This window comes from Crinia signifera, chromosome 6 (assembly GCF_055691185.1).
Source record: "Crinia signifera chromosome 6, ASM5569118v1, whole genome shotgun sequence".
Taxonomy (NCBI): domain Eukaryota; kingdom Metazoa; phylum Chordata; class Amphibia; order Anura; family Myobatrachidae; genus Crinia; species Crinia signifera.
This window is the reverse complement of record NC_139222.1, coordinates 134,681,509-134,694,735: the sequence shown is the minus strand read 5'-3', so window position 1 is coordinate 134,694,735 and position 13,227 is coordinate 134,681,509. Positions and strand designations below refer to the sequence as shown.

Below are 13,227 nucleotides of genomic sequence, written 5' to 3'. Positions count from 1 at the left end.
ACGATCGGGTAGATTCATCTTAGGTTCTTTGACAAACTGATGACTAGCAGGAACTACTCTCCTGACCTCCTCCTGTGTCTCCACCCGCAGAGACAAGTCCACCATCTGCTGCGTGAGGAGACGGACCTGATCAGAGAGTACTTGAGCTGGACCCCCTGCAGAGGGATCCATGATGGTAGAAACAACAAAAGACACCCGAGCACAACAACTGAGTACAGGAAGATCCTCCAGAACCGCTGGGGGATCCTAGTCTTTTTTGGCCGGTTATAATGTAAGGATTCTGGGAGTATCCCCGGCCACCTAACTCCGTTGCCTCTGGCTGGGTTTGACGGATGTGTGCGGTGCTAGGCTTCACCTGGGCCCGTCTCGGCTGAAGGGCGAATTAGGTCCGCCCCACTCCGCTACAGGCAGGTCTTAGGAAAATACAACACATCCGCCGAGGCCAGGAGAGAGCAAGGGGAAAGCCTAACTAGACCCCAGAACCGGGGAACTCCCAGAAACCCCAGAAGAGCAATACTGCTCAATAGGAGACACAAAATGGCAACAATGCTTGTGAGATGTTATATAAAGAAATGGCAACAATGCTTGTGAGATGTTATATAAAGAAATGGCAACAATGCTTGTAAGATGTTATATAAAGAAATGGCAACAATGCTTGTAAGATGTTATATACAGAAAATGGTAATAATGCTGACTGATAAGCCCAATAAGAAATGATGCCAAACAGCAGGAGAAGAAGCACAGGGTAACCCTTGACTTATCTGGTAAGATGACAGGGACCCAGACAAGCCTCGGCAGACTTCTGCTAAAGATGAGTGACAGCTGGGCACACCGACAGAACTCCAGACACTGCAGGACAAAGCAGGCAAGGCAAGGCAGGCGGAGAGCAGCAAGGGAACCTTCGACAGGGACCAGAACCAGGAACACGAACTTTAGCAATAGCAGACAGAACGCTATAACCGGCGTCAGTGAGAGAAAGACGCCAGCTTATATTTGAAATAGCCGCCCCCTGTGGTGACATCACTTCCTTGTACGCTCTGCATCGTCTTCCCCGTGCAGGAGCGTCCGGAGCGGAAGTTCGGGGTGTTGCCTAGCAACGTCCCCGAAGCTTCCTGACGACGCGCGTCGGAAGATGGCCGCCGTCCTAGCAGCGCAAATGCTGCCGAGGGACCTGGACGGCGGCGACGCCAGGTACGGCGCCTAACAATAATAATAATAATAATAATAATAAGTAACAACAGGTCCATCTGTGAGCTAGAGTGGATGTACCTGTATTCTCTTGGCACCTGACCCTGGAGAAAAGCACACTCAGCTCTGAAATGTAACGCTGTCCTCTTCTTCCCATGGTACAGTATGTTAAGTATAGTGAAAAGTTATTACCAATGTAAGTATGGTTACCTTTGACAAAGATGTACCTTGCTACAGCCAAACACGTTAGACGCAGAGTACCTGGACATTAACCTGCCTTATTTGCACCTACTGTACTGTACTGTATATGTGATCCAGACCAGCCTCCATCCAGATGTTCACTCCACAGCTACTGTCACTCCAGAGAAGTCACTCACTCTATACACCACCATTATGGAGGATACTGCTGCTATGCATTACAAACAGGATTAATTCCCTAAATGGACACTAATTGTGCTAACTATATCTTTGAGAGAGACTTTCCCATTGGAGACTTGTTCATGTGGACTTTTTTGCCAGTATACATAGGAACTGATCCCTACAGTATACTGTATAACAATTAATTCAGTGAAGTCACAAAGGTGCCTTGTGTGTTTCATTATTTTATTGTTTTTTATTTTTATATTATTAAAGATCATACTTTTTTTAAATTTTATACTGTTGTATATCGCTATTTTTTCTTTTTTTGTTGTTGTTTGAGGGATATCTCCCTCCCTCCAAGTAGCTGCTTCACGACTCATGCCTTCAGCACCCGATTTTGTTGCTTAGGCAACTATTACCATTTTGTCTATAGGGGTACACCTAGCGTTTTTTTATGGAAACGCCCATAAAATGCTGGGCTTCCCTGCTTCCACCCCCTGCCTGTCCATCCTGGAGTGAACAGCCTGGCGAGTGTGAAACTTGCCGAAGCCATTTGCTCCCAGCATTTGTTCATGCGCAAACTCCGACCATTGGGGACGGGGCCAAATCAGATCTTAATCTGCCCCTCTGTAACTCTAGCTCCCAGATGGACATGATGTCACTTCTTCTTCTAATTATTATTATTATTATTATTATTATTATTATTATTATTATTATTATTATTTGATTAGATAATCGCATGTTTATAATTATAGTAAAAAAAAATTACGATCTACTCATCAGTGCTGTATTACTTAAATCAAACAATGTGTCAGTGTGTTAAATATACTTGTAAGAGCAATGAATATACTTTTTTTGATTTAGCAGATGTAATAAATACGTCAATCAAAAATAAATAGTACGTTTATTTCATATTCTAATTATTTTTCTCCATACTCATAATTCATGATGAAAATGCGTAAATTGAATGACACGTGTGAGACATTTATTGTGGCCTTGTTATGTTCTGATGACCAAGTGACTAGCACAATTTGTCAGGCACACATTCAGGGAGTGTATTTGAAGGAATAACAATAATCATTCCATCAGTGACTGTACAGCCATATTCCCCCACCCTAGCCTTATAAACTACGCCTGCTATGCTTTATAAAAGGATTTCAACCAACAGAGATCACTTAAAGTTCCTAGCTCAAGCTGCAGCCCAAAACAATTACTGATCTAGATCTCTTTTGCCATCACAATGAGCCAAAGTGTCAAGCAAGTTCAATCTGGATCTATCAAAGGAAGTTGCCAAAAACCTGAACACAGCACTCCTGTGCATCAAAAAGGAGCCATTATTGGAGAAAGCCACCAGGTAACCCATGGAGGTCACTTCAGATCTCCAAGTGTCCATGGAGGATCAGGTGGAAAAGGGATTAGCCTCTCCAGAAAATTTTCTCATGGATATAGCTTTGAAAATGTATATAACTACAGCCATGGAAATCATTCTGTGACCCATGGGCATCGTGGTGTTTTCAACAATGATGGTCTATTCTGCTTTAATGAGAAGGAAACAATGCAGCTACTGAATAACCGATTGGCTTCATACATGGAAAAGGTCTGTTCTCTGGAGCAAAAGAATGAGCAGTTAGAGAGGAACATCCGAGAATGGTATGGGAGGAACCAACCCAATGGTCTCCCAGATGTTAGCAAGTACTTCAGCATCATACATGGTCTCCAAATGGAGGTAAATTGTTTACAGACAATATATATATATATATATATATATATATATATATATATATATAATTTATTTATATACATACTCTATCAAATGTCCAGGCAAGGAGGCATATGTGTATCCTCCTCTGTTTGTCACCCCTCTCTGCCGGCAACAGTGCAGCACTACAGTGCCTGAGCACTAGAGGGCAAAGACTGTAATGTGCATGCGCAGATCTCTGTAAAAATGGCTGCCTTTTTTAGGGGGTGATTTACACAGCACTGCTGCCTTTGTTGTAGGATTCTGGAGGGGTAGCAGGTGCATTGTGGTCCTCTCTGGACTTAGTGGCCCTGTGCACCGCACACATGGCACCATGATAAATATGCCACTAGTCCTGGCACTCCCAGCTGCAGTAGGTAATCAAACTACTTGCTGTTGTGCCCTCCCAGAGTTTAGCCTGACTAAATGGATATAGTGTGGAGCATGGGTCTTCAAACTGTGGCCCTCCAGATGTTGTGAAACTACAAATCCCAGAATGCCTTGCCACAGTTTTAACACTCCCTTATAGCAAAACTGTGGCAAGGCATGCTGGGATTTGTAGTTTCACTACGTCTCGAGGGCCACAGTTTGAAGACCCATGGTGTAGAGTATAGGGGTTTGCCAGAGCAAAGATATCTGAGAAATGTTTTTACATATGAGTAATGCCATTGTTGCAGCTCTCACTATAATTATCTAATGTTCTACAGTGTAGAACATTAATTCATATTTAGCTAACTAATTAATTAGCTAACTATCTCTTAACTGACCATGCAATTATTATTTAGAATGTCATACAGCACCCATGTAACTTTGATTATTGATGTATTTACAGTATTTAATTTTTCTCTAGTGCATGTTATTTCTACAGTGCCACGTATTCACTTTCTTTATAATGAGCAGTGATTTAGTGAATGTTGTTCAAAATAATATGTTTCGTTTTACATGTTCAAAGACTAAAATAATCATCATCACTCACTAAGTACTTTTTCCTAATCTCCAGGAAGCTCATTTAAAATAATTATACTACGTGATAAATCTCACCTAATCTTTATATTATTGTTGATAATATTACTGTTTCTATACTTTTTCATACATGTATTTGTTAGATAACAAGCAAGTTAGTATGTTGTTCTATAAAGGGATCTTATACACATGTGGAACAGATACTGTACTTGTGGGGAAATGTATTATAGTGGCACATATAATAGCTTGTTCATTAAATATATTTAAACTAGAAATGTGCAGGTCAGGATTTACCCGAATCTCAAAACAGAATCTTATTGGCTATCCGGCTGTCACATGTTACTTACTTCCCCATTAGCGAGGTGTTGTCATTAAGTAATGTAAGGTGCACTTTTTGGAAAACATAAAAATAAATCCTAAGGAAATTGTACATTTCCGAGCATCTTATTTGTCAATCTTACGATTTATATGACATTATACTGTAGATATAAATGAATTGGATACTGTATAAATGAATTAGATTCTGTATATAATTAGATTATGTTCCCATTTGTAAAGTGAAAAGGAATAGGCTGGCACTATATAAGTAATTGCCAATAAATATGTAATAAATAATTTGAACCTATTAAAAACTGCTTGTATTGGGCATACTGTAAATTTGGCAGTATAAAATGCCTGGCCTCCTTTTTGTGAAGCCAAATATTGAATATTGTTGCAGAGAAGGAATACATATAGATGAGTGGCAGACATGATGCTAGCGGTCAGTATACTGACGCTGGCATTTCGATGGAGGGAATCCCGACAGGGGTCCTGTAAGTATACTCACATTCACTCTGTCTTACCTAGCTTTCATGCCCCACAGCCTAATCCTAAAGCTCCTCCCCTCACAGCCTAACCCTATCGCTCCGCGCTAGTACCTAACACTAACCTTCCTACCCCGCAGTCTAAACCTAACTTCCTGCTCCGTAACCTAATCCTAACAACCCCTTCTGAGTGCCTAACCTTATACACACGCACATATACTGTATTTATATTTAAGCTTACATTCTAAATACATGATTTTTTTACTCATAATGTAATTCCAAAGCAAAAACGGTGTTTGCGTAAGGTAGAAATCAAGTCATACATTTCACATGATTTAGAGCATTTTATTTTAATGAGTTCTATTTGATTTGATTATCAATTAATACTGTATGTTTTCTTGATTTTAGATCCCAAAACAGTATGTAGAAAATGCAAAAGTGTTCTTGGACATGGACAATGCAAAAATGGCAGCTGATGACATTAGGAATAAGTAAGTTACACCCACCAGAGAATTAAGGTACCCATACACTAGTAAGATTTATCTTCAGATCTGGCTGGTTGGAACAAAAACATGGCTATGGATGAGTGACAGTTTGTCAGTTCTCCAGCATTTCCAAGCAAATGGTCAACTGTCATTTGCTCTCATCCATAACCATGTTTTGTTTCAACCAGACAGATCTGCAGATAAATCTGCGTGTGTATGGCCACCTTTAGAGTATAGGTCTAAAATATTTTAAGGTTTGATAATACACAATGGTAGAAATTCTTGAAATATTGTGTAATGTGTTTTTTTCCAGTATGCAGTCATTAGTTCTACAGGGGAAAATTTACTAAGATGGGAGTTCTATTTCACATGGGATGTTGCTATGGGCAACCAATCAGATACTATTGACTGTAGTTCTAGACATTGTAGATCTAATAAACCGTAAGCGTTTCTTCCAGACTGAACAACAAGATGTATCATATATATAGTGAGAGCTGGTAGCTGAAGGTGTCACGTACTCTCTGTAAATGTCCAGAGTGATGTACCAGTAGCACTGCATACTGTATGTTGTTTTTTACTGCAACTGTTTGTTCATGGTATCGGTATGTATGTAATTCCATCTTCCATCCTTTTAGATTTGAACTGGAGATACGACTCAGAAGTAACATTGAAGCTGATATCAATGGTCTTCGCAGAGTGCTAGAAAGAATAAACATGGAGATATGTGACCTTCAAATGTGTGTTCACAACCTTCATGACGAGCTTGAAGAACTGAGCAAGGACCATGAGCAGGTAATGAGTGGGGCAAAAGGCTTTGTGAAAAAAGGGTCAATTATGAAATCACTGAGGGGAAGATGTACTAAGGAGCTGATTGGCTGGCTGTTTATCACTTTCTATTTTATCACTTTGAAGCTTAGAGAATCTGGCCCTTGGTTTGAAAAAATGACAGGTAGGAGCTGATTGGTCGGTGATAAAAACAGACACTTTATCACTTCACTGAGCTTAATATATCTGCCCCTCAGTCTTTTAGCTCTCACAAGCAGGGCCCTCTTCCATCATGTGCCCTTCCTTCTTTTACCTGAACTATCTCCCTACTTCCTTTGATGGCATATAATCCAGCGGCGTAACTATAGAACCGCAGCCCCCGCCACCGCGGGGGGGGGGGGGGGGGCGCTGTGCATGTGAGGGCGCCGGGGGCTGCGGTGCTATAATTACACCCCCCCAATCCCTCACAGACTTACCTATCTCGCTGGTCCCGGTGGCTCCGTTTTTCTGCTGAGGAGCACCACAAAATGGCCGCCCCCATATAGCACACAGTTCTCTGAAACTGTCTGCTGTATGGGGGCGGCCATTTTGTGGTGGTCCTCAGCAGAAGAACGGAGCCACCGGGACCAGCACGATAGGTAAGGCTGCAGGGGATTGGGAGGGGTTTGCATGGGCGGCGGGGCAGTGGGGGATTGGGGGTGCTTGGCGGGGCGGCGGCGGGGGGGGGGGCACCCAAAACTTAGCTACGCCACTGATCTAATCCCTTGGTTTTGTGCCACCCTATAACTTATTTTAGCAGTGTCTGCTAATGCAGAAATGTTTATATGCCATGTACTTGTTATATACTCTTTTGAACTGTAAGTCGCTTTTTTCTTGTTTTTGTTTACTTTTTTATAAACCCTGTAACTGGGTGGTACTATATCATGTTTAATACTACTACTACTACTACTACTACTACTACTACTACTACTACTACTACTACTAATAATAATAATAATAATAATAATAATAATAATAATAATAATAATAATAATAATAAAATACAGTAGCAGTTAAGAGCTAATTGTTTGATAGTTTATCTCTCTCCACTTTGTCACTCTCTGTGGCTTATTGCTTATGCTTGTTAACCAATTTTCTGTTTTGGTCATACAGGAGGTGAACAGTCTGCGCACACAGCTGGGTGCCAGAGTCAGTGTTGAAGTGAATGCTGCTCCATGTGCGGATCTAAACGGAGTCTTGTCTGACATCCGACAGGAATATGAAAATCTAATGGACAGAAATCTGCGAGAAGTTGAGGAAATTTTCCGTGCCAGGGTAATCTTACCAAATAACTTTCACTGAACACTACCTTTAATAAACACATTGCACATTGTAGATTACTGTAAACACCATTTTACCTATGCATTCAGAGGAGGATTGGCCCACCGGGAAACCAGGGCATTTCCCAGTGGGCCGGTCCAGATTCCCCACTGGCAGGGCCGCCGACCGTGGCTCCAGGGCTGGCATCATCCTAGATGCCCCTTCACTGTATTTCCCCCAGCCTGCCTCCATTCACTGTATGTCCCCCAGCCTGACCCTCCTTCACTGTATGTCCCCCATTCACTGTATGTTCACCACTCTGCACCCATTCACTCTGTCCCCCAGCCTGCCCCCCTTCTCTTAATGTCCATCAGTGCCTCCATTCATTGAATGACCCCAAGCCTGACCCTCCTTCACTGTATGACTCCCATTCACTGTATGGCCCCCATTCCCTATGTACCCCACTCTGCCCCCATTCACTGTATGTCCCCCAGCCTGCCCCTGCTCCCCCTTCTCTGAATGGCCATCACTGCCTCCATTCACTGTATGTCCCCCAGCCTGACACTCCTTCACTGTATGTCCCTCACTCTGCCCCTCCCTCCACTGTATGTTTCCCAGCCCCTTGTGTGAGCCAGAGGAAGGAAAGGCAAAGTAGGCACTGCAAGGAGAGGAGATGCTTGGGCTCCCGCTGCTGCCCTCATCTGCTCTGCATATTACAGGAGCAAGCTTCCCCCTTGCTGCACCCCCTCCCCAAACACTGCTGTCACTGTGATTGTGGAGTAGGGTGATATATACGATTGCAGCAGCAGGGGTAGGACGCACCTCCTCACTGCAGCAGACAGCAAGGTAAAGGTGCGCTCGCCGGGACACTACCTTTAGTGTCCTTTGCTGTGCTTCCCACATCTGATGCTCTGTCCACTCCAAGCTGGAGGCTGCGGGACGCTTAAAATGACAGCATGGGCCGCAATTGGCCCCCTGGCCTGACTTTGGACATGCCTGCATTATACATTGTACATTGTACTAGTCATTGCCTCCAAACATCTTGTGGAGATATCTCCATTGTAACTGGAGATATGAGCTAGGATGAGCATAGTAATGGCTCATTTGCCCCATGTATACTGGGATATTGTTATTCTTTCAGAGTGAAGAACTAGACCGTGAGATGGTTTCTGGCGCTGAACTCCTGCAGTCAGTTAATGGGAACCTTATTGAATTGAAGCGCTGTGTGCAGAATCTGGAAATTGAGCTTCAGAGCCAAATAAGCATGGTATGCCAATTATTATACATCATTTTTATTGGAGTATATTCAGAGAAATGCCAACAGATGAAGGTGCCCGTGTGCATCCAGACACCTCCTCTATAGCCACCTGTCAACAGTGCTGGGCACTACTAGACTCAAGTAATGTGCTAGAGTCTACTGCACGTGCACAGTTCTCCAGGTAAAATGGTGAAGGTGCTGGCTCAGGATTCTGGAAACGTGTTGTAGAACATGGGTGCAGGGAGTCTGATCATGCATTTGGGGCCCTCCACACCTATTTATAGGGAAAAGATTTAATAAAAATCATAACATGCCCCTCCTGTGGTCCCATGCCTTCTTTCCACTTGCTTCCATGTGAATGATGGTCAGCTGACAGTCATTCACTCTTTGGCTGTAGTTGGGAGGCAAGTAGAAAATGCTGGACTCTGATTGGTAAATAGCTATAGCCATAGCTATAGCCATCTGCCAATCAGCATGCTGACAGCCATTCAATGTCTGGCGGTAGGTTGGAAAGCAGGAAGAGAATGCAACCAGGTAACAGTCTATACTGCCTCCAAAGAAGCTCAGGAGGCAGATGCCCACAACCCAATCTGGCCCCAGCTCGAAGGCCCCTAGAATTGCAGGGCCCTTGGGCAGCTGCCCATTGAGCCCATACATTAATATGGCACTGAGTGTAATATAGGGAACTGAGTATGCCACTGAGAGTAGTGTAAGAATGTTTAAAGTGTTTTTGCCATTAATTATAAGGTTTATGTACAGTTAATTTTTTTTTGTGAATTTATTAAAATAAGAAGTTTTTTTAATACATCAGTCCATATTCAACTGTAATTTCATAAGGTTTCGGGGGAAATTAACTAAAGGAAATTTGTAAAAAATAGGTGTAAAAAGAGGTGTATTTGTATCCAGAAATACACTTATTTTTGACATTTACTATCCCGAAAATATGGCAATTCGTATTCCTATTGATGTGCTATCAATACGAATACGAATTGCCGTATTTTTCGGGATAGTAAGGGGGAAATTTACTAAAGGAAATTTGTCAAAAATTGGTGTAAAAATAGGTGTATTTTTATCCAGAAATACACTTATTTTTGACATTTACTATCCCAAAAATACGGCAATTCGTAGTCGTATTGATGTGCTATCAATACGAATATGAATTGCCGTATTTTCGGGATAGTAAATGTAAAAAATAAGTGTATTTCTGGATACAAATACACCTGTTTTTACACCTATTTTTACAAATTTCCTTTAGTAAATTTCCCCCTAAATGTCAAAAATAAGTGTGTTTCTGGATACAAATACACCTCTTTTTACACATTTCCTTTAGTAAATTTCCCCCTTCTTGTCAGCAAAACAATGTATATCATCAAATACACTAGACAAGATTCGCTTTAAACAGGTCTACATCAGCTAAATCTATTGCTACAAATCTTCTTAGCTACAGTAATATAAGTATAGTTAAATGGAACTAATAAAACAAAAGCTTGAATTGTCTAGACTAGCCGTGTAAGGAAGGCACCTTGTAGTTGATATTTAAACTGCCAAAACCAGTAGCATGAACTGTGGTACGAGGAATATTGAACTCTGAAAAATAATAACCCTTGGTGCAATTTCCAGGTGTTTTTCTACACTTGTCCTTACACATTGGTGCCACATGTGCCACAAAGCATAGCTGGTGGCTCACAATACATGATGGACAACCAGACATGGCAATAAGTAACTGTGCGACTTCTAATGACTATGATATCTACTGTGTCCTAAATTGTTTGTTCTCAAAGCTGCTCATGCACTTATCCAATTTGGGTTAATTTAACCCAATTCCGATGGATCGGGTCGAGAAGTTGGCCCAAATCGGATGTGTTTGACATCTCATCCGACCTGATGCACGGTCCCATGCATGCGATATATCCCATGAAAAAAATGGCACATCAAGTGCCAAATCGTAGTGAGCTCTCTCAGGCAGCTGATGGGGGAGCTCAAAGGAAATTAGGTCCCACTTGTCCCAACAGCCTAATGTATGGGAGCCTTTAGACAGAATGATTGGTTATGTACATGTCAAAGAGATAACTTCATTTTGTTTTCTCTCCCGCATTGTCTAACAACATCTGCACTTACAGTATATGTTTGCCTTAAGTCCATGATCCAATCATTCTACAGTACAGAAGCAAATTATTTGATGTGTTAATAAAATCAGGTGCATGTGCCCACAGTTATAGTATGTCACATTCTTCTGCTGCAAGTACACATTTTACACAATGTCTATCTATGCTCAATTTTTTTTTACTTTTCCAGAAATCTGCTTTGGAGGATTCCCTGGCTGAGACTGAAGCCAGCTTCAATTCCCAGCTTGCCCAATTACAGTGTTTTATCAACAATATTGAGTCTGAACTAGCTCAGATACGATGTGACCTGACACACCTAAATACTGAATACAAAATTCTCATGGACCAGAAGAATCGCCTGGAGAAGGAAATTTCTGCATACAAATGTATTCTAGAGGGACAGGACAACCAGTATGTAAAAGGATTATAGTTATTATAGTTATTAACAATTGTTATTGTCACATACCTCCCAACTTTTCCATTACAGGATTTGGGACCCAAAAAGTAGACGGAGCCTCAAGCCAAATAGGCGGGCTTCTGATAGAGAAGGAATGGCCATGTTCCCCATTTTCATCAATATGGGGCATGTCCAGTGCTCCCTGTGGTGCTGGGCAGTCCCTGCATCCTTCTCTGTGCTGTTGAGATGCTCTGCAAGTGTTCACGGCATCTATTTAATGCTCACAGGCTGCTCTGCAGAAGCAGAGCAGCGATGATCACTGGCTCCCCCAAACGGGCCCCCTGTCTGCATGACACTGTGACCCTCAGGAGGAACAGCAGGACAGTCTGAAATTAGCAGGACTGTCCCGCTGTAATTGGGACAGTTGGGAGGTATGTTGTATTTATTATAGGTATTATTAGTATTAATAACTAATTATTAGTATTAATAACTAATTTATACAGACAGAGCCCCTCTCATTCATTCCCAGCGCCCGCCATAATGTCCCAGCTGGCGATCGCTGGCTGAGCGGGACTCCATCAGACTGGGACACACCCGCATCTCAGTCACTTAGCGGCTGGGCAGCGGGGAGGCGGTGGGGACCGGCAATGGCAGACGGGGAGGCGGCGGACGGCAGCAGGGAGCTCCGGATGGTGGGGCTTGGCGGCTGGCGAGGGCTGTCGATTCTATCGCCAGCCCTTGCAACAATGAGGTGGTTGTAGTTGCTAAGCATCAAACTCGTACACAGAGCCATTGTGTAGTAATACAAACACAAATTGTTTTAGGAGACAGATGGTCAAAATACTAGCCTTGGTGAATGATAAAGTAATATGCCTGTAATATGGCAGTTAACATCTAAATGGCTGGTACTTTTTATCCTTCCAAGGCTTAGTCTATGGAACCTAGAGTGTGATGGCTATTGTATATAAATAGTATTGTAATAATAGCGTATATAATAAAGTACTGTTAAGTACTTGGACAGCAGTAATGTAACTGATAATAGACTGTGAATGTCCGCAAACACAAATTCTTATGGACGAACAACATCATGACAATTTATCATTTTATTTTAAACCATATGTTTCTTTCTCTGCAGTGCTGGAAGCCGCACCAGTATTGGTAAGATAATTCAAATTATATCTAAAAAAACTTACAGTACATGAAGTGGAAAGCTGACAGGCTGGGGTAGTTATGAATGAAGTCATACCGAGAATTGGGGTAGAGCAGCTCTACAAATTACTATATTTTTTAAATGTAGACAAAATTAACGGAAATATGATAACGAATTCCATTTTTTATTGTGAATATCAGATCTGCATTTTATTTCTCGGAAGAGCCATCAATATACTTGGTTCAACTATTAGACCTTATAAATGTTACAGTAATTCTCAAAGAATATACATTTCTCATTATTGTAACCATCACTGTGAGGATAGATACTTTAAAATGATTGCAATTAAACTATAAAGCATGGAAAAACAGCATATAATAATAATAATAATAATAATAATAATAATAATATTAATAATAATAATGCAAAGGTTTTATTTAAAAAGCCATCAAAATAAATGAATCCTGAGTCTAGTCATAAGTAGAACTGGCTAACAGTACTGTACAATCACTGCGTTAATTCTGTCTCTAAAATGGTTCTAGACAGAAATAATGAATTTAAATGAAATTATCTGACTTAAACAATGTTTTCATTTCAGAAGATGACCATAGCGTGAAATCTCAACTTAATACAGAGAAAATCCGTGCCAGAATAAGTGTTAAGACCAACCTGTGATGTCACCAAATACTGTTTACTTGACACTCCAAAAATATGGC

General features: G+C 41.5%; 1 protein-coding gene across 1 annotated transcript; it reads left to right on the top strand.

Annotated features, from left to right (window-relative positions):
* The first annotated feature begins 2,788 nt into the window (after nt 1-2,788).
* LOC146009650 (keratin, type I cytoskeletal 19-like) lies at nt 2,789-13,186 on the top strand. The gene is made up of 8 exons (XM_083150103.1): nt 2,789-3,274; nt 5,461-5,543; nt 6,173-6,329; nt 7,455-7,616; nt 8,743-8,868; nt 11,155-11,375; nt 12,497-12,519; nt 13,110-13,186. Exons 1-8 carry the CDS (start codon nt 2,789-2,791, stop codon nt 13,184-13,186), a joined length of 1,335 nt encoding a protein of 444 aa, XP_083006229.1.
* The last annotated feature ends 41 nt before the right edge of the window (nt 13,187-13,227 follow it).

Bases quoted from the DNA above. Each gene is read 5' to 3' on its own strand.
- LOC146009650 (XM_083150103.1), top strand. From the start codon at position 2,789: ATGAGCCAAAGTGTCAAGCAAGTTCAATCTGGATCTATCAAAGGAAGT. The intron at 5,544-6,172 runs GTAAGTTACACC...CCATCCTTTTAG, and splicing joins GCTGATGACATTAGGAATAA to ATTTGAACTGGAGATACGAC. The intron at 8,869-11,154 runs GTATGCCAATTA...TTACTTTTCCAG, and splicing joins TTCAGAGCCAAATAAGCATG to AAATCTGCTTTGGAGGATTC.